At 40.3% G+C, this 23,244-nt stretch overlaps 1 protein-coding gene across 9 annotated transcripts in view; it reads right to left on the bottom strand.

Moving 5' to 3' along the window:
• SMC1B (structural maintenance of chromosomes 1B) overlaps positions 1–23,244 on the bottom strand; it is a 73,030-nt gene that overhangs the window by 6,080 nt on the left and 43,706 nt on the right. For all 9 annotated transcript variants that reach the window (XM_053254867.1, XM_053254865.1, XM_053254864.1 and 6 more), the window contains 9 exons: positions 21,724–21,861; positions 16,171–16,287; positions 15,063–15,169; positions 11,900–12,041; positions 8,335–8,480; positions 6,397–6,550; positions 5,893–5,991; positions 4,367–4,523; positions 3,716–3,870 (listed from right to left, as the gene is read on the bottom strand). In XM_053254867.1, the coding sequence (XP_053110842.1) occupies positions 3,716–3,870; positions 4,367–4,523; positions 5,893–5,991; positions 6,397–6,550; positions 8,335–8,480; positions 11,900–12,041; positions 15,063–15,169; positions 16,171–16,287; positions 21,724–21,861 (1,215 nt within the window). The remainder of the gene's footprint in view (positions 1–3,715; positions 3,871–4,366; positions 4,524–5,892; positions 5,992–6,396; positions 6,551–8,334; positions 8,481–11,899; positions 12,042–15,062; positions 15,170–16,170; positions 16,288–21,723; positions 21,862–23,244) is intronic.

The raw sequence follows: 23,244 nt of genomic DNA, 5'->3' as shown, positions 1-23,244 counted from the left end.
ATATTGAACAATGGCTAACAACTGGGAAAACTCATCTCATCATGAAAGGCTCAGCAAAAGGTGCGGTTCCAAGTAATTATAGACCTGCCTGCCAACCATGTTCAAATTATTAACTGGAATAATAGCAGATGAAGTGATGCAACACTTATTAACTAACAAACAGCTTCCAGTTGAACAGAAAGGAAATTGCCCAAACACCAGAGGCACAAAAGACTGGCTGCGCAAGAACAGGCACTAAGAACAAATGCAATAAGAGCAAAAGTAGAAAAGTCAACAACAAACAGCAAGTGCCGCCTTTGTAAAGAAGTAGATGAAACAGTGGACCACCTAATCAGCTGTTGTAAAAAGATCGCACAGACTGACTACAAACAAAGGCATGACAAATTAGCAGGGATGATACACTGGAACATCTGCAAAAAATACAAGCTACCTGTAGCCAAACTTTTGGTGATTTTTGGGGAATATCTTACAGTGCTCACATATGTCTCCCATTCAAATGTAAACCAGGGCTGACCTTGCTGAGCAAAGGGGACAATTTATGCTTGCTACCACAAGACCAGCTCTCCTTCCTAACCAATAGTTGGTTTCCTGCCAGTTTTAGGGGACTTGTTGTCTTCTTCCCTTCTCTGTGCAGTCTGGGATGGCAGACTTTGTCCAGGTGGCATCAGGTCATCATAGGCAGAGCCTTGTAGCTACCACTGCAAGTATGCCTCTTTGACATGAGGTTCATACCTCAGAAAGGATATTCTAGAACTGGAGAAGGTGCAAAAGAGGACGACATTCAGGGCTGCTATTCTTTTTTAAAAAAATAAATAAATACAAAACAGAACTATTACAAATGTCCGAACCCCACCTAATAACAGAACTTATAATTATATAAATTTAAGCAAAACAATTTAAAAAGTGGAATCGAGAGAGAGAGAGAAGAAAAACTAAAGGGAACTTAAAGCAAAAACAAGTTAAATTACTCCTAACATACATTTAAATGTATGTTAAAGCAAAAGGGGGGAAGGGGGCAGAAAGAGAAGTTGTGTAGCATACTTGTTTTTAAATGAAGACAAACATCCTCTTTAAATAAAGACAAACATCTTGACATCTTCAGAGAATTCTTCTGCCCTTCCAAGATCAGACAAGAAGGGCTATTCTCTGGTCCTCCTTTGGAACCACAGAAGCATGTTTGTAGCAACACAGAGGGTAAAGGATCCAGTCAGACACCAAGCATTCCTAAAAACAATTCAACATCTTTTGGACATCCAGGCCATAAACTGGTCATTCAGTGGCACATCTACTTGGGTCTACTAGATTCTTTTACTGTAATTTTGGGCAGAAATGCCGCATCAGCGTAAACAGCACAGTAAGGGGGAAAAGGCTGAAAAATTGCAGAAACCCCGCAGAAATGCCACATTTCAGAAATGCCCCAGCAGTAAACACCGCAGTTAGAGGGGGACATCATGCATTATTTTTTCGGTTGCGTTGAACGCTTAAAATTTTACTACAGCTTGATCCTGAATTCTAACGTAAATGCCGCATCAGCATAAATGTCACAGCCAGCAATAAACAACTTTTAATAAAGTACCCACTGCAGCCTTTCTACCCAAAGTTACAGTAATGGTGCCCAAGTAAAATGGAGACGTGGAAGCCATTCTGGACCTCAAGTGGCTAAAACAAGTTCCTATAAAGAAGGATGAAGACATACAGATCCATAGACTTTCTGACATTGATGGATCTTTCAGAGGCTTATCTCTGTGTCCTGATCCAAGACAGGCACAGTGAATACCTGAATTTCTGCTGCTACCATCACCACTACCAGTACAGAGCTGCCCTTTGGCTTGAGATTGGCCACTGGTTGTTCACCAAAGTCACAGTGGCCTCAGTGGCACACCTGAGAATGAAGGGCATCTGTGTATCTCTAGCTTAACGGCATACTAATCAGATCGCTACCCAGGGGCAAGATAGTGATGTAAACCATCTTAGTAAGCCTATGGATCTATGGCTTTGGGCAAACTGGGGAAAGTATTCCTGCCTCTAGTAGAGTCTTAAACATCTGGAAGCATTAGACACCATTTGCTATAGAATGTAAATAGCAAACCAGGATCATTAAATTGGCAAACTCTGTCAGGGGCAGGAAGACATTGGTTTTCATGGAGCTGGACCGGCTGATAGGCATGATGGAGTTATGCCAGGATTTTGAATTATTATTATTATTTCTTGTTTACACAGTCAGACAGGTGTTATTGACTGGTTTGTTTTATCCAGACATCGAGTCCTTCCCAAGGACCTGAGATGGCTGAATTTTATTGTCAATGTTGTTGCTGTTGTTATAGATATTTTCGCAGAATATAGGCTGTTCCCAGTAAAGCTGCTTTTTGTAATTGGCTGATGGTGATTTCTGTGGCCCCTATGGTGTTGAGGTGCTCTTCAAGGTCTTTTGGGACTGCACCCAGGGCGCCAATTACCACTGGGATTATTTTGGTCTTTTTCTGCCACAGCCTTTCAATTTCCATTTGTAGATCTTTGTATTTGGTGATTTTTTCTATTTCTTTTTCTTCTATTCTGCTATCCCCTGGTATTGCTATGTCGATGATTTTGACTTGTTTTTCTTTCTTCTCAACTACAGTTATATCTGGTGTATTGTGTGGCAGATGTTTGTGTTTGTAGTCGGAAGTCCCATAATATTTTTACATCTTCATTTTCTTCAACTTTTTCAATTTTAAAAAGACCATTAAATTTGTTTTGCTTAAATTTATATAATTATAAGTTCTGTTATTAGGTGGGGTTCAGACATTTGTAATAGTTCTGTTTTGTATTTATAATTTTTTTTAAAAAAGAATAGCAGCCCTGAGCCTCTTCTGCACCTTCTCCAGTTCTAGAATATCCTTTCTGAGATAAGATATTCCCCTTAGGAGATGGGGTTGATCTGGGAAGAGCATCTGCCTGCTTGCATGCAGAAGGCCCCAAGTTCCCTCCCTGGCATCTCCAAGATAGGGCTGAGAGACAGCCTAGCGTGCAACCTTGGAGAAGCTGCTGCCAGTCTGTGTAGACAACACTGAGCTCAATGGACCAATGGTCTGACTCAGTATAAGGAGGTTTCCTGTGCAGTGTTTCCAAAAGGAGTGTTTCCTTAACTACACTCAAGAATCAGGAAGTCACTTGCCAGGACTTGCCCCTGCCAATTCTAGCTTCAGAAACTTCAAAAGGCAAAACTGACATTAAGCACCCTTCGTTGATTTTACCCAGTTATTATTGGGACTTCAGAGGTGAATAACTCAGGAAATACTAGATTGATTTTTCCGAAACAGTACAGCACAGAAACAGTACAGCACAGAAACAGTACAGTACATTTTAATTAAAAAAATTAAAAGAATATTTTAAAAATTATAAGTTACCTAATGGCAAAAAAGCGTAGCAAACACTTGAAGTGTCTCTTTTAAGAGTGATACTTAAGCTTCTGTATACCAGCCATTTTTTCAATGAAACTGCACCAAATTTGGAAAGGTTGTTTCTCCTGTCACTTAGTTAATGTCTGAATGAAGTCAGGTAGATTTGACAGATGGTTTTGATTTTATGACCAATAGAATATTCAGAGCTTATAATAGTAAAATGCCAAAACAACTCCTCATCTGGTACAAATGTTGAAACAACTCCTCAACAACTACCATGCCAGTATAATATACTGGCAAGCTGGTATTTATTAATAACAGATCTGAAAAATTACCTGAGCACTATTGTTTCTGCAGAGCTTCTTGTAGATCTGATCAATAGCCACAGACACATGCTCAAAGCATTGGCTGAACAGTTCATATCTCCTTTTCTTCACTTTCTCAAATTCTTGCCTGCATATTCTGGCTTCCCTCTTGTGGGCCTCAAATGCTGGAAAAACATAATTGAGCTGCTTTAACAAAATACAGTAACATTTATCACATTAACTTAGTATTTGTCATGACCAGACCCTTAGTATTTGTCAGGCACCAGACCCTCATTGATTGACTACATAGCAATATCTCGAGCTTTAACTCCCTATGTAGTGAGATTTAAAATAGATGACTACTTAGAAAGTGACCATCTTCCGGTTACACTCCATTTGAAAACTATTGATCAAGATATTGTGGAACCTCCTGGTGATTTAGGGTTATTTAATGCAATCCAGCCCAGACGACTTAAATGGACCTCTCAGTTAAATGAACGTGTTACTAACCACTTAAAGACTGAGGCTTGCATGCAATATCGTGCTAAGATGACAGATGCTACAGATAGTCATATTTTAATGGAATGTCATGAAGATTCAGTCCTTGACAAAAAATGTTCTAAAGGACTGCTCACAATTCACTTACTACCACAACTATTTATTAGAAAAGCTCAGTATTACCATCAACTGATTCTTGGAATCTGCCTGTAACAATATGTAATCTCTCCAGTGCTCTCAGGTTAGGTGCTGAAGTGTTCAATAGGACTTTTTCTTTGGATTCTTCTTCTTGCTGAAGTTGTTTGCGAAGAGTCTCAATCTCTTTGTTGGACTGCAAGTTCTAGTTTTAAGATGAAATGAAGAACCATGAAAACAACAGAGAAATGTTTCTGGGACATTATGAAGTGCCTCTGAATTCTTAGCATGTCCAAACCAGAGCACCCAGCAGTTTATAACATTTTGATTCACTGCACAATGCATCACCTTCAGGGCTCAGATTTTGGGGGCGTTTTAGGCAACACAAAATGAGCATCAACTTAATATAGCTGTGCATACCTACATACATCAATAGCATTAATACACCGTGCCCATGTAATGTAGCACTAATTTTCACATTAAGCAACTAAAAGAGGAGCGCTAATCACAACAGACTGTATTCTGAAGTGTGGGCTGCTCCAACCATTTGCTATATATCCAAGAGTACCTCTTTTGGTTATCAGCAGGTCTAGACATACAAGTGAGCAACCCATTTTCTGCTAGGGAAAAAGAACCACTCAATCATAGGTATAATATTTTGTAGGCATATGGGCAGTTCACGCTCTTAGCTTCATTACTTATTTTTGACTGAGCAGTCTATGACAGACATTTTAAAGCAGGTTTTGATACCAATAATTATATATGGTAGAATGCCCTAGATATTTAATTCATACTTTTATTGAATCCCAGGGGTGGTGGTGGTGTATGGATTCAATTAGAGAAAGTTTGTTGTGTCCAGGGGCTTTCCCAGTCAGCAGGCTTTACTGAGGGTTTTCTGAGAGGCTTTACTGCATGTATGAAGTTGCCCAAAAAACCCAACACAAAAGGTGGATTTTTTTACCCTGGATATAAATTGGGCTACACTCTCATGGAATAAAAAACCCAAATTGTGTGTGAAGTGCTTCCCAATAGCTTGCAGAGACTTTGGGGTAAATTTGGCCAATATGTGAATGCACCCCCTAGATTCCAGAGGAGATGAGAACTAAAAATCAGGTGTGAAAAACTTCCAGGCATACTAGAATAAGTGAGGCTTGGGTAATTGATTCCAATATGATTTAGTATACTTAGCTGCCTTTGGATTGTTCCCAGTGAGAATAACCTATTTTAACAACAGTTTAATGATCAAGTTGTATGTACAAGACAACATGTACGTAAGAAAGAAACTAAGGTAATAAGTTGTATATTTAATTACGGCGGAGTTTGTGCACAGTTGAATCCCTTTTGCCACAAGCTATGTAGCACAAAAAACAACACACACAACAACCACCACAACCCAGAAAAGCAACTTCTGCTGAAATGCTACAGATCAACATCTAAAACAAAAAGGAGAAGTAACTGATGTTACCTCTACACCAACAGTCTGAAGTCACACTTTTCTGAAAGCTAAGTTGAAGAAAAATAATGTAAACGAAATTGGTAAGGAAGTAAATGGACACAATAACAGATTTCCTTACCTTTAGCTCTCCTGCAAGACTGCTATAATCAATATGAATTGCTTGCTCCCTTTCATAGATATCAGTGGTCACTTGAGTACTTTCAGTATCAGGTCCCAGCTGTAACAGTTTGTTAAACCATCTGATTTAGAAAGCCGAAATAACTACAATAGTAACATTACAATAGTAATAGTTGAGGTTTTGTCATGAGAATCTTCTCGCTTTATAAAGTACAGAAGACTCAACTGCCATGATAACAGGACTGAAGAACTCTGCCTTGTATTTTAATAGAAAAACATGAGCTGCAAAGGGAGTCCCTTTTGTCACATGCTTGAAATACTGATTTTGTTTGTGTTTGCTCTCAATGAGTAACTGTTAAGTACTAGGTCTCAATAAATCTGGTTCATGTAATGGGAGAATATTCTAGTTTGATCAAGCTTTTGTAGGGCACACAAATGTATGTACAAACTCAGTATCTAAAGCTGCTTTAAATTAAAACTATGTAACAAAAAATTGTCAGTGTACCTCTATTTCACTAATGTCATCCAAAGATCCCAACAGAAGGTTTATCTTTAAGTCCTGGAGCTTGCAATCAAGAAGCCTATTATGCCTTTCTAATCTGTTTTGTTCCAGCAAAGTCTCAATTGCTACAGCTTCTTTTTGTAACGTTCCCACCTCTCTGCCAGCAAAAAGCAAGAATATACAAAACATCACACAGATATTTCAGCTATCGAGTTTGAGACATAATACGGGAGAAATGTTTTAGTATATTATTGAAGTTGAGCTCCTGAGTTGTCAAAGATTAGTGGAAATGTTATTCTCAAAATAATTTTGAACTGTACTTTAAATATGCTATTTATAATCAACTTTAATACAGGACCTCTCCCAAGTAATTCTTTTCTGCACTTTCCTTGAAATTCAGCAGTTTATTGTTTATCACACCCTAAAGATAGGCTAGTCATACTATATTCTGTGAGCGATTGGGAGAGTAGGAGTGGATAAAGGCATTCTATATGATGCAACAAAAGCCCACCTTAAGTGGCGCAGTGGGGAAATGCTTGACTAACAAGCAGAAGGTTGCCGGTTTGAATTCCCGCTGGTACTATATCAGACAGCAGCGATATAGGAAGATGCTGAAAGGCATCACCTCATACTGCGTGGAAGGAGGCAATGGTAAACCCCTCCTGTGTTCTACCAAAGAAAACCACAGGGCTTTGTGGGTGCTAGGAGTTGAAACTGACTTGACAGCACACTTTACCTTTACTATATGATGCAACAGTATATTACCTGGGTGTGGTATGACGGCTCTTAGGGATGTGTCCTGGTTTGATGCCGAAGTGGTTTGGCACCACAGGGAGGGGAGCAGTGAGTGGGATCTTTAAATAAGAGGAGAGCAGTCCTTACCTGCCCTCCACTGCTGCATGCAGCTTCCTGCTGTGATGGTATTTGTCCCATGCCACTGCCGACATGCACATGGCGAATCCATGTGTGCCAGCGCTGCATGCAGGTACTTGGCATGAGCACTGACACAGAAAGAAGCTGCATGTGGCAGTGGAGAGCAGGTAAGAATCTGATCTCCTCTTATTTAACGATCCTACTTGCTGCTCCCCTCCCTGCAGCACCGAATCCCTAATATCTCTTTCTATTTAGCCATTGTGTATTCTACACCAATGCAATACTTTTCATTAAAAAAACAGAGAGAAACACGTGGCTTTCCACCTCTGTTTATCTGTTACAAATTGTATCTAGCCAACAAAGGCCAAATTAGTTCAAAGATGAAACTGAGTTAAATCAAAGCCAAGAGAAAGCAGCTCTGGAGTCAATCTGTTACTTTTCATTTGTACAGGTATCCTTTCTCTCTTTCCTAGCACAAGTGGTGCCTGAAAATGGCTTTGGACACAATGAGGAAACGATAGCTATGTCAAATGTGAATCTGCTTTCCTCTCTTTGGGTGTCACAGTGGAAAGAATTTGCAAATCTCCCCACAGTAAGAGCAGATCAAATGCAGACAAAACTGAGGGGAAATTTTAAGTTCCCTCTTCAAAAGTCACAACAGAGTTGTATGAGAGTCTCACATACATCTGTTCTTGCCACTTTTTTGTGGCAATGTAAGCCATTCTGTGGCCAAGAGACTCAATCCAGTGAGCACTAGGTAATAGGTACGCAGGAGCAATTCCACAAACACACAGTAAGTGGTTTCTGTCTGTCTTAATCCACAGACCCTCAACGTGCTCCCGAGATGGTCCATTAATTTGGAATCTAGTGGAGTTCCCTAAGAAGCCCCGCCGCTGTGCATGCAGGAACTCTCCAGGGAACCTTCTAGATCTTGGTTTTAACTTCTCATGTACAACATGATTAACAAGTATCAAGTAATTTCCCTCAAAATTACATGTGGGGTTTCCCATATCTGGAATTCTTCCTTCAACTTACTTCATTAAAGACTCTATGCATAGCATCAATTACCTATTTAGAGCTAGCAATGTCTTCCTTGATTCCTCAACTTGATTCTGTGCTTCAGCAACACTGGTCTTATTAGCATTCTGCTTTTCCCTAAGCTGCTGCAGTTCTGCCATAATTTCATCTACCATTTGTAAAAAATTCTCCTCATCCTATATAAGAAAAATTTGCCATTAAAAAACCAGCCTCAGGTGACAATATTATCCAAGGAAGTCAAATACCCATTACTGATAACCACTATGGAATGAAGATAATTTATATCTGTCAACATCTGTCAGGTATTCTAAAATATGCCTGCCTACTTTACTTCTTTTCAGTTATCTAACTAACCAGAATCTTACATCAGTGGCAGCTCCAGAAGCCAAAATTCTGTTGAATAAATAAGTAGGCATAATTCCAGGAAAATTTCCTGGAAGGACAAAAGGAATAGTTGACCCTATCCACCCCCAGCAGAGTACCTCTAGTGACTGTTGCTGGTGTCTATCTTCTATTTCTTTTTAGCTTGTGAGCCCTTTGGGGACAGGGATGCATCTTATTTATTCATTATTTCTCTGTGTAAACCACTCTGAGCCATTTCTGGAAGGGCAGTATAGAAATTGAATTTTACTACTACTACTACTACTACTACTACAGGGTCTTTCTCACCCTCTTTGCAGACTGAGGATGAGGTCTTCTCTTGTGTGTTTTGACTATGACAACATCAAAAGAATTGCCAAATAACACTTTTCCCTTGAAAGAAGTAGAAGTTAACTTGACCTTAGCGTCAAAATTGTAGTTCTTAAACCAAAGGCCCCCTCAATCACTACTTCTGTTGCTATAGCTCTAGCTGAAAATTGCATGGCATCTAGAGTGGCATCTACCATGAAAGCTGTGGTCTTGGTGGAGGTGAGTTTGGTCCTTTGGCAGATCTTGTAAGAGATCTTAAGCCCACAGGAGCCTTAGCAAAAAATGAATGTGGATGCTGATGCCTGAATAGCCATAACAAAGACATCATGGGATTTATGCAAGTGAAGTGCACTCTTCTTTTCCTTGGGAAGCTTGAGATGCTTGTATCCATGTATCCAAACACTAGGGCAGCTACAGTAGTGTCCACAAGTAGCACAATGAGATTCACCATAATCTCTTTAGGGAGAATGTAAAAATTTCTTGTCCCACCCCAGGAGGCTCTGGTGGATAGGAAGGAGTTCCATTCTGTAGTCACAATGTTCTGAAATAATTTGGAAAAGGGATAGCAGACTCGGGTTGTAAGAAAGTAGGAGACGCTTCTTGTGCTCCAGAGACAGTAGCTGCAGCGGCAATTGGAGAGGAAGCCTCTGGTCCATTAATAAGTTGAAGGACCCTGAGGGCTTTGAGCCAAAAGCACCTCATCTATGTCTCCCCCATGAGAGTCCACTATAGAAACTTATTCTTGCTCTCTTTTTTTGATGAAGGAAGGAGGGGGGAAGGGGGGGAGAAAAGAGCCAGCGTGGTATAGTGGTTAGAGTGCTGGACTAGGACTGGGGAGACCCGAGTTCCAAGTCCCCGTTCAGCCATGATACTAGCTGGGTGACTCTGGGCCAGTCACTTCTCTCTCAGCCTAACCTACTTCACAGGGTTGTGAGGAGAAACCTAAGTATGTAGTACACCTCTCTGGGCTCCTTGGAGGAAGAGCAGGATAGAAAAAAATGTGTTGTTGTTGTTTTTTAAAAAGGAGAGCAAGGAAGGCAAATATCAAGAATTTTCTGTAAAAGCAGGATCTATTTGCAGCCAAGACAGAATAAGAATGGGAGAGTGGCTTACCTCCTATGGCATTCTGAGAAAGTTGCTAATTTGCATAACCCTGCCTCCAAGAAGCAAATGGGAGGTACAACCCATAGAAAGGATACCCTTCTCTACTATGTAAGAACCTGCATAACACTAATAATGACAAAGAAGCTTGAATAACCAGCTGCAAAGTATTTTAACAACTTTTAAAATTTGGAAATATTGCCTAAAGGGGAACCATCCGATCCAAGGAGAATATTAGAAATAGAAAACTTCTAGATTTAATACCCCATTGCCTCAATTGGGAAGATTAAAAATCTCTTGCATACAGCACTCTCTTGAGAATTCTATCTCCAGCATTCTTAAGACTGTCACTTCGGCTCCCAGTGTTCATTTTAATCACCATTGTGTTACTGAAGATGGCAAAAACTGAAATGACTAACTTAAAAAGTTTTAGAACAACCTCTGTTTTACATTATGGTTTAGTGTTTCTGGGATCCAGATTCTACTTATTTGTAATGCTGTTTGGTTGTTACATCTGGACTGGAGGTGATAATAATAATAATAAACTTTATTACGGTCGTTGACCAGCACAGGTAATACAATCTATGTGAATCTGGTTTTTAACTTTTAGTCATCTCTTCAATTTCCTCCATAGAAATTGGCCCATCTAATAAATGTGTGTGTTGTGAGGATAGCGTAGGAAGCCTTCATTCATCTAAATATTCCTTAATTAGAGAATGCTTATCTGATAATGTTTAAAAAACACGTTACAACATTTTCTGGTAGAGAAGGCAGTCCTTTACTTGGGGAATGAATGGCTCTCGTAATAGCTACATGTACATAATTTGTGCATAATCTACCAAGCCTAGTGTTCTATTTCCATATTTACTTTATACAAAGAGAGTGTGTGTGTGTGTGTGTGTGTGTAGCATTGCATTGTAGAAATCACTGCATTTTGAATTTTAGTGATTTCCAACAAGCATAGTTTTTATCTCTGCCAATTTAATTGCTTAGGCATCCTGGAGAATCCTGACCTTTTCTGCTTGCACTCAACTACAGCTATTTCTGATTACTCATTCCTAAATTTCTCTCTATTTTTCTCTTTTCTCAATGCTGCTTCACAGAAACATCTCTGGACTACTGATATCAAAGGATAAGTAATAAAGGATAGGTTACTTCTCCTTGAAGAAATAATTAATACTAGCCGGCCCAGGCACAGAGCAGCGTGGTGTAGTGGTTAGAGTGCTGGACGAGGACCGGGGAGACCCGAGTTCAAATTCCCATTCAGCCATGATACTTGCTGGGTGACTCTGGGCCAGTCACTTCTCTTTCAGCCTAACCTACTTCACAGGGTTGTTGTGAGGAGAAATTCAAGTATGTAGTACACTGCTCTGGGCTCCTTGGAGGAAGAGCGGGATATAAAACGTATAAATAAATAAATAATAAAAAAATTAGTTCTCCCCCCTCCCTTGGCTCTACCCCCATTCTCAGCCCCACAGCTGCTGCTTTCTCTCCTACCATGGCTGTTTTCTCCCCTGCCGCTGTTTTCTTCTCCCACGCCTCTGCCATTTTCTCCCCCCTCCCACCATTTTCTGCCGCATGCTTGTCCACCACCGTTCCTCTCCTCCTCCCCATAGCTAAATCATTTAACTGACACAGCCAAATAATCTTACTAGAGTAAACTGTTATGCCCCTAAGAGTAAGCACTTGCTGTCTGATCATATGGTTCAAGCTTCAGTGAAATTCACACAACCCTATACCTTCTGGTAGTTTCATTCAGATATGAGCTTTGTGTGTTTTGGGACATTGCAAAACCACTCATTACCTTTTTTAGGTGAATGATCTCAGCTTCATCTTTGCGAATAGCCTCCTTCAGCATGTTGTTCTTGTTTATCTCCTTTTCTAGATGGCTGCAAATATACTCAAGCTGACCATTCAATCGTGTCTTCTGATTTTCAAATTCAAACCTAATCAATCACAATACAAAGTTATAAAAGCTACTGATGAATTGTCCAAATGTTTGTGTACACTCTCTCCTTATTTCTTGGCATGCATTTTTTTTTTAAAAGGAAGAGTCCTCTTTTACCTGGGTTTGAATCCCTGAAAGGAGAGAACAGACTGATGTCTGGAAAACAGCTAATTTCCTGGTCAGTGAAGCAAATTAAAACACCCAACAACTCCTGCACACTTACCAGAAGCTGTTTTACAAATTGATGGATTTAGGAAATGACACAGGGGAGCTACTCTTCCAAAAAGAAATGAAGGAGACATGCTGGATGTCTTCCTGAGCTCTCTAGTAGGAGTTTAGAATCATCTTAAGAATTACTTAGGCTCATTGTAAAGTTTATGAACTAGCCTAGGGGAATTTAAGAATTTTGTTTCATTGAAGAGATGAACATGAGATCACAGAATGCTGTTGAACTTGCCTTTGTTTCAAACGCAGTTCCCTGTTTGAGATAGGGTAAAAGGGGGCACTGCTGCTCAAGAAAAAGAAACATTGGACTTACCATGTTTCTACATAGTGAATGGAGAACATCCTCACAATGGGTTGTGCATCCAACTTGCTTTTCCAATAGACATGGCTCATGTAGATTAGTTGATCAGGCTTCTACCCAGCAGGCTGCAGGAGCAGGACCCTCTAAGTTCCAGGACTCCTGAAGTTTCCATGATCAGCTTAGAGAAAGCTCAGTGAAAAAGGAGAGACAAACAGGATTGTACAGGAAACGAATACACCATAAATTTCAAACAATTTTGGGAGTCACTGCCTCTCACAGTATAGCCCACCCAATAATTATAAGGAAAGACTGCTGAAAACCACAGATGGGTCGGATGCTCTCTATACACTGTGTAGAAAGAAACATTCATGGTAAGTCTGTTTCCTTCTCACACCGCACAGGAGAGCATCCTAACAATGGGACATATCAGAGTGGTGTCCAGAAGGGTAGTAATGATTTATGTGTGCACTATTTGCTGCATAAGAGTATGGCCAAAGGTAACCTGGACTGGTTGGAAACTGTCCAACTTATATCTGATGAAAGGAAAAATGGAGGTCCAAGGGAAAGCCCTGCAAATTTGACACAGGGGCATGGGCCGAAAAGGCTGTGGAGGTAGCAGTGGTTCGAATGGAGTGGGCAGTGATGGAGAGAGTAGCTCTGAGAGACAGGGATTCATAGGCCAGGATAAAACACACTCTGATCCATCACAGGAGTTTAGCCTTAGAAACCTTGTGGTCCTGAGAAGCAGGATGGAAAGAAATGAAAAGAGTCTGACTGTCTTAATTCCATTGTTCTTTGAATTTAAATTTAAAGGGCCCTAAGAAGATCTAGGGTATGCCACATTTTCTCCCTGGGATGAGGAGGAGATGGGCAAAAGGAGGGCAAAATAATAGCTTAGCCCTCTTAAGTGGAGAGGAGCCTAAACCGACCTGAAATTTAGAATCAACAATCCAATTTTTAAGCCACAGAAAGTGTCTGACTGCTATGTCTGATGCATGGTCCTGGCAGCAAAATGAAGGCAATCAGTCATAAAGGTTGTTGCCTTGGCTACTTTGTTAATGCCTTGTAATTTAACCTCTTTGGAAGCTCTAGCAAAAAATGGAGATAGAAGTAGTAGCTGGTTCTTATGGAGTAACACATCATTCTGTCTCTCCTAAGGAGACCTGAAGTGCTCACCCTGATTCCATTTCACCTGCAAAACCTCTTGAAAGGTTGGGTGTTGGGCTGGAACAGTAGTTGCTGGTTGTACAGAAGTAGAAAAAACAAGGTGTCCAAGGTGCTTTGGGAAGAAGAGAGAGGGGCTGCCTCCTGAGATACTGAATTGGAGAGGAGAACGCTCTTTGCTTTAGAAAGGAGGATATCACAGTCCTCATGAAGGAATAGCCTGGTGGACAGAACATTAGGTTTGGTGGAGTTCTCTTTTGTGGTGTTTGGAGCAAGTTTACCCTCTTCTTTTTCAGAAATGTTATCCTGAAAAATACCTAGTTCAGAACAGAATTAGAGGCAAATGATGATATGCTGGGGCAAGGGAGGACTGGGGGCCCCAAATGTGACATGACACGAGAGAGGGTAATTTTGCTTTGAGTAATAAATCTTGGATGTGGCAATGCTCTAACAGAAGCAGAGGAAAAGCAAGAATGGTTTTTGAGATTTTTAGGAAGTAAAAGGATTGAATCCTTTCCCACCCTGACTAAGTCTAAGGGGAGGGGGAAAGAAAAAGAAGAAAGAGAAAAACACACTAGAAGAGGTGACAGCTGGGAGAATTACCAGGAGTTCTTTCACAACCCTGTTGCTGGAACCAAGGAAGGACTGGAATTGGGAGGGTCCTGCTCTCGCAGCCTGCTGGGGAAAAGCCTGATCAATTAATCTACATAAACCCTATTTGTGGAACAAGTTGGTTGCACAGCCCATTGTGAGGATGCCCTCCTGCACTGTTTGAGAGACAGTATTGAGCCCTTTGGCTTACATACCCAGTATCTAGTTCTTAAAATCTTGGCCTAATGCAAATAACCATGAAGGCAGAAGAACACTAAAGAAGAACACTAAAGAACACTAAATTATTTACTAGAAAATAATTGCTATGATGAGAAGGTAACTCTATTTGTCATCATTTTAGGAGGCTTTCACGAAGAACCGTCGACTTGCCTAACAACTGGACAGACTTGTGAACTGCTGTTTATAATCTTACAATCTAAGCATACACGCACTTCAGGGTGGACACTGTGTGTTACATGCAGTTCTTATGTGTGTAAGAAAACTATGATGGCCACTTTTAAAGGGAAAAGAATATTGGGAGAGAAGTGGCGGTGCGGAGCAAAGAGGTGGTGGTGCGGAGGGGATGCTTAACTCTTCCCATGCAACCCTCCCCTCCAGTTGCTTTCCTTCCTACAGGGATTCTATCTCTGCATTTGTGAAAGCATTTCTGTGTAAATGAATAGCTCTGTCAGACGGACAATAATCATATAGTCAATAGCTGAACAATATAATAGTTACCGCTTCTTGTCAATTTCTTCCTGCTGCTCCACATGTTCTTTTTCATACATGCGGATATTTTCTACACCAATCTCTTCACAGAATTGACGGAAAACATTGTCTTCCACCTATCTCAACCCCACCCGCCCCCAAAAAGGCAATTAAATACAAAATTTACAAGGATGTTATTTCACATCATATAATGTGTGATAGATGTAATTTTTTAAAAAATATATATATATATATATATAAATGTTTTCCCAATGAAATGACTCTTTTGTTAAGGAAAGCTGTCCACCTAGGCACTTTCTTGATGAATCCTCCACAGAACAGTTGGAAAGGAAGAAATCTTCTTCTACATATTTCACTTTTTAGGAATATCCTTTACTGTAAGGGATCATCTTAACCAGAGCGCAGGCACACTGAGAAGCCTGATAGCTAGTCTGCAAGAACATTCCTTCTCCTGGAAGATGTTAGGACCAGAACAATTTCACCATCAGCTTACATTTAAATGAGAGATAGGCCTCAGCCAAATCTACCTCACAAAACTCTGGTAGGACAAAACAGGGTATCTCATTTATTGCTCCCTGAGCTCGTTGGAGGAAGGGCAGGATAAATACGAGTAGCAGTAACAATAATATTAATAATAAGTAAGGCTAAGAGATCTGGGCTGTGCATCTTGTGAACTGCCTTTGCACCCTAGAATATGCCACAAAATTATCTGCAAAGTACAGGGGGGCTTTTCCTCAATAAACCATATGAAACAGGTTCCTTGAAGGCAGAAGGCTTGAAAGACACTGCCCAAACCTAAAGAGAACTGACATGTAAAGTAAAGTACAGTGTGCCGTTGAGTGAGTGTCGACTCCTGGTGACCACAGAGCCCTGTGGCTGTCTTTGGTAGAAAACAGGAGGGGTTTACCATTGCCTCCTCCCACGCAGTATGAGATGATGCCTTTCAGCATCTTCCTATATTGCTGCCGCCCGATATAGGTTTTGATGGGAGACATACCAATGGGGATTTGAACCGGCAACCTCTGGCTTGCTAATCAAGTCATTTCCCCACTGCACCATCAAGTGACATGAACCAACCATTATTCTAGATGCTGCCCTGATGACTGAAACATTCTACCTCATTTATTTTCTTTTGGAGCGCGTCCATTTTTTCTGCTCTTTGTAAAACTCCTTCATTCAGCATTGCATGTTGAGACTGAATATTTAGAAGTTCACTTTCCAGCATAGATGTTTCCTAGATACAAACAAAAGCTAGCAGTGGTTGTGTTTGTTTAAACAATTTTTTAAAAAAAGAAGAACTGATTATTTAAACAGAACAGTTGTCTAGTGTGACTCTTGCAGTGATTATGTTGTTTAGCTATGTAGAAAGAAATGTTTTGGAATCATTCAACTGTACAGGAAAACCTCAGTATCCGGGGGGTTTTATTCCCTGACATTGGCATGGATAAAGAAACCGCAAATACATGTAATTGCTGTCAGTGCAAGCGTGGGGGTTAGGTTCCTGGAGGCTGGGAAAAGGTGGTAAAAACAGGCCAAAATGGGGTGGGTGAGATGCAAAATAGAGTGCCCTACTGTGGTCCACAAGCGTCCAGCACTGCAGCAAAGCCCCCCCTCAAGCACCAAAACCTGGTTTCCCCCCTAAAAAAAAACAAAAAACCACAATTTTCAGACTTGTAAAAAACAAAACAAGCCACAAAATGGCTCCGATATCCAAAATGGTGGCTAAAAATGGCTTCTGTTGTCATTACCCCTGCTAACTTGGCAAAGAGGCACCTTTTAACATGGTGATTCTCTTTATTTAGCAGGGGGAGAGTAACTGGCCCTATTCACCCCCAGCACAGTACTTCTAGTGACTACTGCTGGTGTCTATCTTGTGTTTCTTTTTAGATTGTGAGCCCTTTGGGGACAGGGAGCCATCTTATTTGTTGATTATTTCTCTGTGTAAACCGCCCTGAGCCATTTTTGGAAGGGCGGTATAGAAATTGAAATAATAATAATAATAATAATAATAATAATAATAATAATAATAATAAATAATTATGCCTAGTGAGGCACTACCTTGGCCCCCAAGTGAGGCACTACCTTGGCGTGGTTGTGGGGCTTGCGTGCTCTGAGGAAGGTGAGAGCTATGTCAGATGTCCAACCATACTGGAAAGGTCTCACCAGAGGAGCCAGATGAAGAGTGCCTCTCCCATCAACAATATGGTGAGATTTAACTTTAATAAATCTATACCGGATTGGTCGTCGCCCGGGTCAACAAGGACCGCGCCAGGTGCTATAGTCCCTGGACATCTGGTGGCAAGTGGGCAACAGGACTCAGGATCTTCAGTTGAGCAACCAGGGCTGGAGACAGCAAAGTTACTGGAAGAAATGTCGCTTAACCGAAAAAAATATACAAAAAATGCCAACAAGGAAATAATGATCTGCTATTACAAGTCTAGTCCAACTAGAAGAGGTTATTTAAAAAGAATGTACCAAATTTGGAAAGAGAAGCATCCAGATACAGAAATAACAGAACAAAGGCTAGCAGACCAGAGAAGATTCATAATAAGAAATAAAGTATTCACAGGAGTTGAGCTGGAAGAACTGCAAAGAGCAACACAGGCTCAAGATATGGAAGAAGAATTACCACCAACTGAAGCAGTTGCTCAGGCGCAGGTGGAGGAGGTGTTGGAAATCGAGGATGCCACTGTTGCTGAACTGTTTCAAAATCAAAACCAGGCAACCTGCCCTTTGCCTTCACCTCAAAAACCCGAATGCCGTTTAACAGTAAAGCAACAAGAACTAAAGCAAAAAATAACTGAACACATGAACCAAACAACCACCAGGGTTCGACTTCCAGCTCTAAAAACAGTTGCCAAAAAACAACTTGCTCAGGTATTAAAAGATGTCAATGCTGCACTTGCAGAAATAACAACCAATAATTTGCAAGAAACAAACCAACTAATGTACAGTGCAGCAACAATAACAACACAAGAGCTCGGATATAAGATCAATGGACCTGTCAAAAAAGAAAGTAGTATATCACCTAAATGGAAGATTAGATTAGAAAATAAAATCTCCAGGCTTAGATCAGATGCTAGTAAATTGAAAGATATGAAAGACAAGAAGCTGAAGAACGAAAACACCAAACAGTATCTGATCCAAAAATACCACCTAGAATCAAGGAAAATTAGAGAGGTCCTGGAAATAATAAAGCAGCAAATAACAGCAGTGTCAAAGAAGATTAGCAGATATGAAGCCAGAACTACACAACACAGGCAGAATCTCCAATTCCAGTCGAATCAGAGACGTTTCTACCAAAGCATAGAAGGAGAAACTGCAAGAAACATAGAAACACCAAATAAAGAAGAAACAGTGCAATTCTGGGGGAAATTGTGGGACAATCCAATAGACTATAATAAAAAAGCAGGCTGGGTGAAAGAGGTCAAAAAATGTAACCAACAAATGCAAGATCTAATAACATCAGAATTAATAAGTGAAAGAGCAAAGAAAATTGCAGGTGACGATGAACTGCATGGCTTTTGGCTTAAACACCTAACAAGCCTTCATAAACAACTATCAAAACAGTTCAATCACATTTTGCAAGGAGGTGATATTGAACAATGGCCAACAACTGGGAAAACTCATCTCATCATGAAAGACCCAGCAAAAGGTGCAGTTCCAAGTAATTATAGTCCGATAACCTGTCTGCCAACCATGTTCAAATTATTAACTGGAATCATAGCAGATGAAGTGATGCAACACTTATTAACTAACAAACAGCTTCCAGTTGAACAGAAAGGAAATTGCCCAAACACCAGAGGCACAAAAGACCAGCTGCTGATTGACAAAACGATTTTAGAAAATTGCAAGAGAAGAAAAACCAATCTAAGTGTTGCATGGACTGACTACAAGAAAGCCTTTGATTCATTGCCTCACACATGGATACTAAAATGTTTAGAAACAACTGGTGTCAGCAAAAACATTCAGATATTTATTTAAAAAGCAATGAGCATGTGGAGTACACAGTTAACAATCAATGGCGAGACACTTGGACAGGTTAGCATTAGAAGAGGCATTTTCCAAGGGGACTCACTATCCCCTCTGTTGTTTGTAATCGCCATGACCCCACTTTCACAAATACTAAACAAAACAGGCCTGGGATACCAAACATCTAAAACATCCAGTAAAATCAACCATCTGCTGTACATGGACGATCTGAAGTTGTATGGAAAGTCCCAGTCAGAAATCGAATCACTGCTAAACACTGTCCGTATATTTAGTAGCGATATAGCAATGGAGTTTGGACTAGACAAGTGTGCTGCATTAATAATGAACAGAGGAAAAATAAGAAAAACAGAAGGAATAGAACTGCCAAATGGAAGCAACATCAAGAACCTGGAAGAGAAAGAACCTTACAAATACTTGGGCATTCTCCAGGCTGATAACATCGCACACACTGAAGTTAAAAGAAAAATTGGAAGTGAATACATCAAGAGAGTTAGAAAAATCCTCAAGTCCAAACTCAATGGCGGGAACACCATACAAGCCATAAACACCTGGGCTATACCTGTTATCAGATACACTGCAGGAATAATAGACTGGACCCAGGCAGAGCTAGAGACACTAGATCGTAAGACCAGGAAAATAATGACCATCAATCACGCTCTGCACCCCCACAGTGATGTCGATAGGCTCTACCTCCCTCGCAGCTCAGGTGGAAGAGGAATGCTGCAAGTCCATCAAACAGTAGAGGAGGAGAAAAGAGGCCTTGAAGAATATATCAAGGACAGTGAAGAAGATGGACATCAAATGGTCAATAATGTGAAACTATTCAACACCAGTGAAACAAAGCAGGCCTACAAGAAAGAACAAGTCAAGAACCGAGCAGAAAAATGGAGAAATAAGCCCCTGCATGGTCAATATTTGCACAATATAAGTGGAAAATCAGACATCACCAAGACCTGGCAATGGCTTAAGAATGGCAACTTGAAGAAAGAAACAGAGGGTTTAATACTGGCTGCACAAGAACAGGCACTAAGAACAAATGCAATAAGAGCAAAAGTCGAAAAACCAACCACAAAAAGCAAGTGCCGCCTTTGTAAAGAAGCAGATGAAACCGTGGACCACCTAATCAGCTGTTGTAAAAAGATAGCACAGACTGACTACAAACAAAGGCATGACAAGGTAGCAGGGATGATACACTGGAACATCTGCAAAAAATACAAGCTACCTGTAGCCAAGAATTGGTGGGACCATAAAATTGAAAAAGTGGTAGAAAATGAAGATTTAAAAATATTATGGGACTTCCGACTGCAAACAGACAAACAACTGCAACACAATACACCAGATGTAACTGTAGTCGAGAAGAAAGAAAAACAAAGTGAAAACAATCGACATAGCAATACCAGGGGATAGCAGAATAGAAGAAAAAGAAATAGAAAAAATCACCAAATATAAAGATCTACAAATGGAAATTGAAAGGCTGTGGCAGAAAAAGACTAAAATAATCCCAGTGGTAATTGGCGCCCTGGGTGCAGTTCCAAAAGACCTTGAAGAGCACCTCAACACCATAGGGGCCACAGAAATCACCATCAGCCAATTACAAAAAGCAGCTTTACTGGGAAAAGCCTATATTCTGCGACGATATCTATAACAATTGACAATAAAATTCTGGCATCCCAGGTCCTTGGGAAGGACTCGATGTCTGGATAAAACAAACCAGTCAATAACACCTGTCTGACTGTGTAAAATAATAATAATAATAATAATAATAATAATAATAATAATAATAATAATAATATCCAGCTGAGTCCAATCCACTGATTTAGCCCTTTTTGTGCCAGTTTAGCCTCGTATATACAGAAGTTGGTTGCCGATTACCTGACCGCAGATATGTGAAATCACGAGTGTTGGACCCATGATTAATGAGGTCCTCCTGTACCATTTTCTTCTGGAATAATGCAATTGTAGTATTAAGTGTTAATGACATCAGTGTTTATACTAGACAAAAATCTCAAAAAACAGTGGCGGATCTCTAGAGCTAGATAGAGCAGTCTTCCAGCCATGGGAAAGGAAGACATGCTGGTATGAAGGAGTTGAGCTTCCCCACTACTGCTCCAGCCACACTAATTTAGGTGCTCAGCAGCAGGAAGTGAATTTTGACGGTTCACTTGGGCTCTAGGAATGCTCTGTGTCACATGGAAATGTGTCCCTATGTGCTGTACGATCTTCAGAGACACATTTTCAGATAACACTGGGTATTTCCAGAGCCAGAGCAAATCATCAAAATGCATACCCACACCCTGCTGAGCACCTGGGGCTGCTCTGGATGTCTTTTTGCAGTTTTCTGCCAAACTGATGCAGCAACTGTTGAGTAGATTGGCAAATATAAAACTGAAAGCCTTGTATCCCAACTGACGATGGATTTTTAAACTATTATTTGTATCACCTGAACAGGTGAGGGAAAAAGTTGCAATTTAACATCTCATAATTAAAACAGAAAATGTAAAAACAAACAAACAAAATTAAGGCTGCAATCCTATACTCATTTGCTTGACATTAAGTCCCATTGACAAAATGAGATTTGCTTCTAAGTAAATACACATAAGATTGCACTGTAAATCATCTGTTTACTCATAATTTAGACAAATCAGAAAATAAGATAGACAGCCATCTGTGACACTACCTTGTGGAAATTGGCGAGGTGTTTTTTCTTAAGAACTTCTAGTTCATTTTGTGAATATTTGTGTCGTGTTTGAATTCCTTGGCACTGAGCCTGCAACTGCTTTAAATCAGACTCCTTGCGCTTGATTTTCAATAAATCCTAAGGAAGGAAAGTGATATAGTATGTATACATTTTTAGAAAAATTAATTTTAGGCAATGCAATACCTGTTAACCGACAGGGAAGATCTGATAGATATAAAAGCTTTGGTTTTAGTAGATGAGGTTTAAAAAGCTATTAAAATTTAAAAACCTAATAAAGCTAATAAATAATAAAATACTTAATAAAACCTAATAAATAATAAATGTGATATCCATTAATCAATATCTTTATTACAGTCACTGACCAGTACAGAAAAGGAAATACATGCAGAAGCCCAACAGAATTTTTAAAAATATCAAGCAATACAGCAAGAAAAAGACTAAATTTATACCAAAATAGAAAGTTCATAATCAACTCCAAGAGGCAATACAAACAATCTGACACATCTGGATAACTATATACCACCAGGGATTGCGGGGGTGGGGCGGGGTTTGTACAGAAACTATATTTATTTATTCAATTTCTATACCGCCTTTCCAAAATGGCTCAGGGCAGTTTACATTAAAACATATGAAGATGTAACCACAGAACGCAGCCTCATTCTGGCATATCCCAAGTACCTTACACACCTGGATAGCTATATACCACTAGGGATTTGGAGGGGGTGGGATCCACGAAATATATGAAGATGTAACCACAGAATGAAGCCACCCCCTACAGGATATAGAGGATCTGCCCACTTGGCCACCAGTTATGACATTTGAGATTAAGAGCCTTATCTTACAACTAAGGCCAGGGAAGGACCCAGGGGAGCACTTAATCCCTCTGGAACTTATATAAAATAACTCAGAGTGGTGGGCCCCGATTTTGGCCTCACTTTTCACATTCATGGACACATATGGCCACATTCCCAAGGACTGAGGGCTGATGATTATGGTCCCTTTCTTCAAAAAGGGCAGAAAAGGCAACCCCGCAAATTACTGACCTATCAGCTTTCTCAACACAACCAGTAAACTTTACTCCAGACACCTACACTGAAAGCTTAGAGACTGGCTCAGCCAAGAAAACCTCACGGAGGAACAGGCCAGCTTCAGGGAGGGTCAATCCATAATTGACCAGTGCCTAGTCCTACAGCACTTCATTGAAAAATACTCCACCAACAACACAACCTCCCTCTATGCAGCCTTCATAGACCTCAAAGCAGTATCTTTGAGGTCTATCTCCCGAGTCAAACTCTGGGAGAAGCTTGAAGCCTCCTCAATTAACCAGTGCCTGCTATATGTAATACATATTCTACATGCTGATTGATACATCCCTTAAAGTTAGGTGCAACCCTCAAGGACACCTCTCTAGTGCCATCCCAACCTGGAAGGGCATTAAACAAGGCTGCATCCTTGCCCAACTTTTATTCAACTTCTATATCAACACCATGGTGAGTCATC

This window comes from Hemicordylus capensis, chromosome 5, assembly GCF_027244095.1.
Source record: "Hemicordylus capensis ecotype Gifberg chromosome 5, rHemCap1.1.pri, whole genome shotgun sequence".
In the NCBI taxonomy this organism is placed as follows: domain Eukaryota; kingdom Metazoa; phylum Chordata; class Lepidosauria; order Squamata; family Cordylidae; genus Hemicordylus; species Hemicordylus capensis.
Note: the sequence above shows the minus strand (reverse complement) of the source record. Positions and strands in the feature narration are given on the sequence as shown.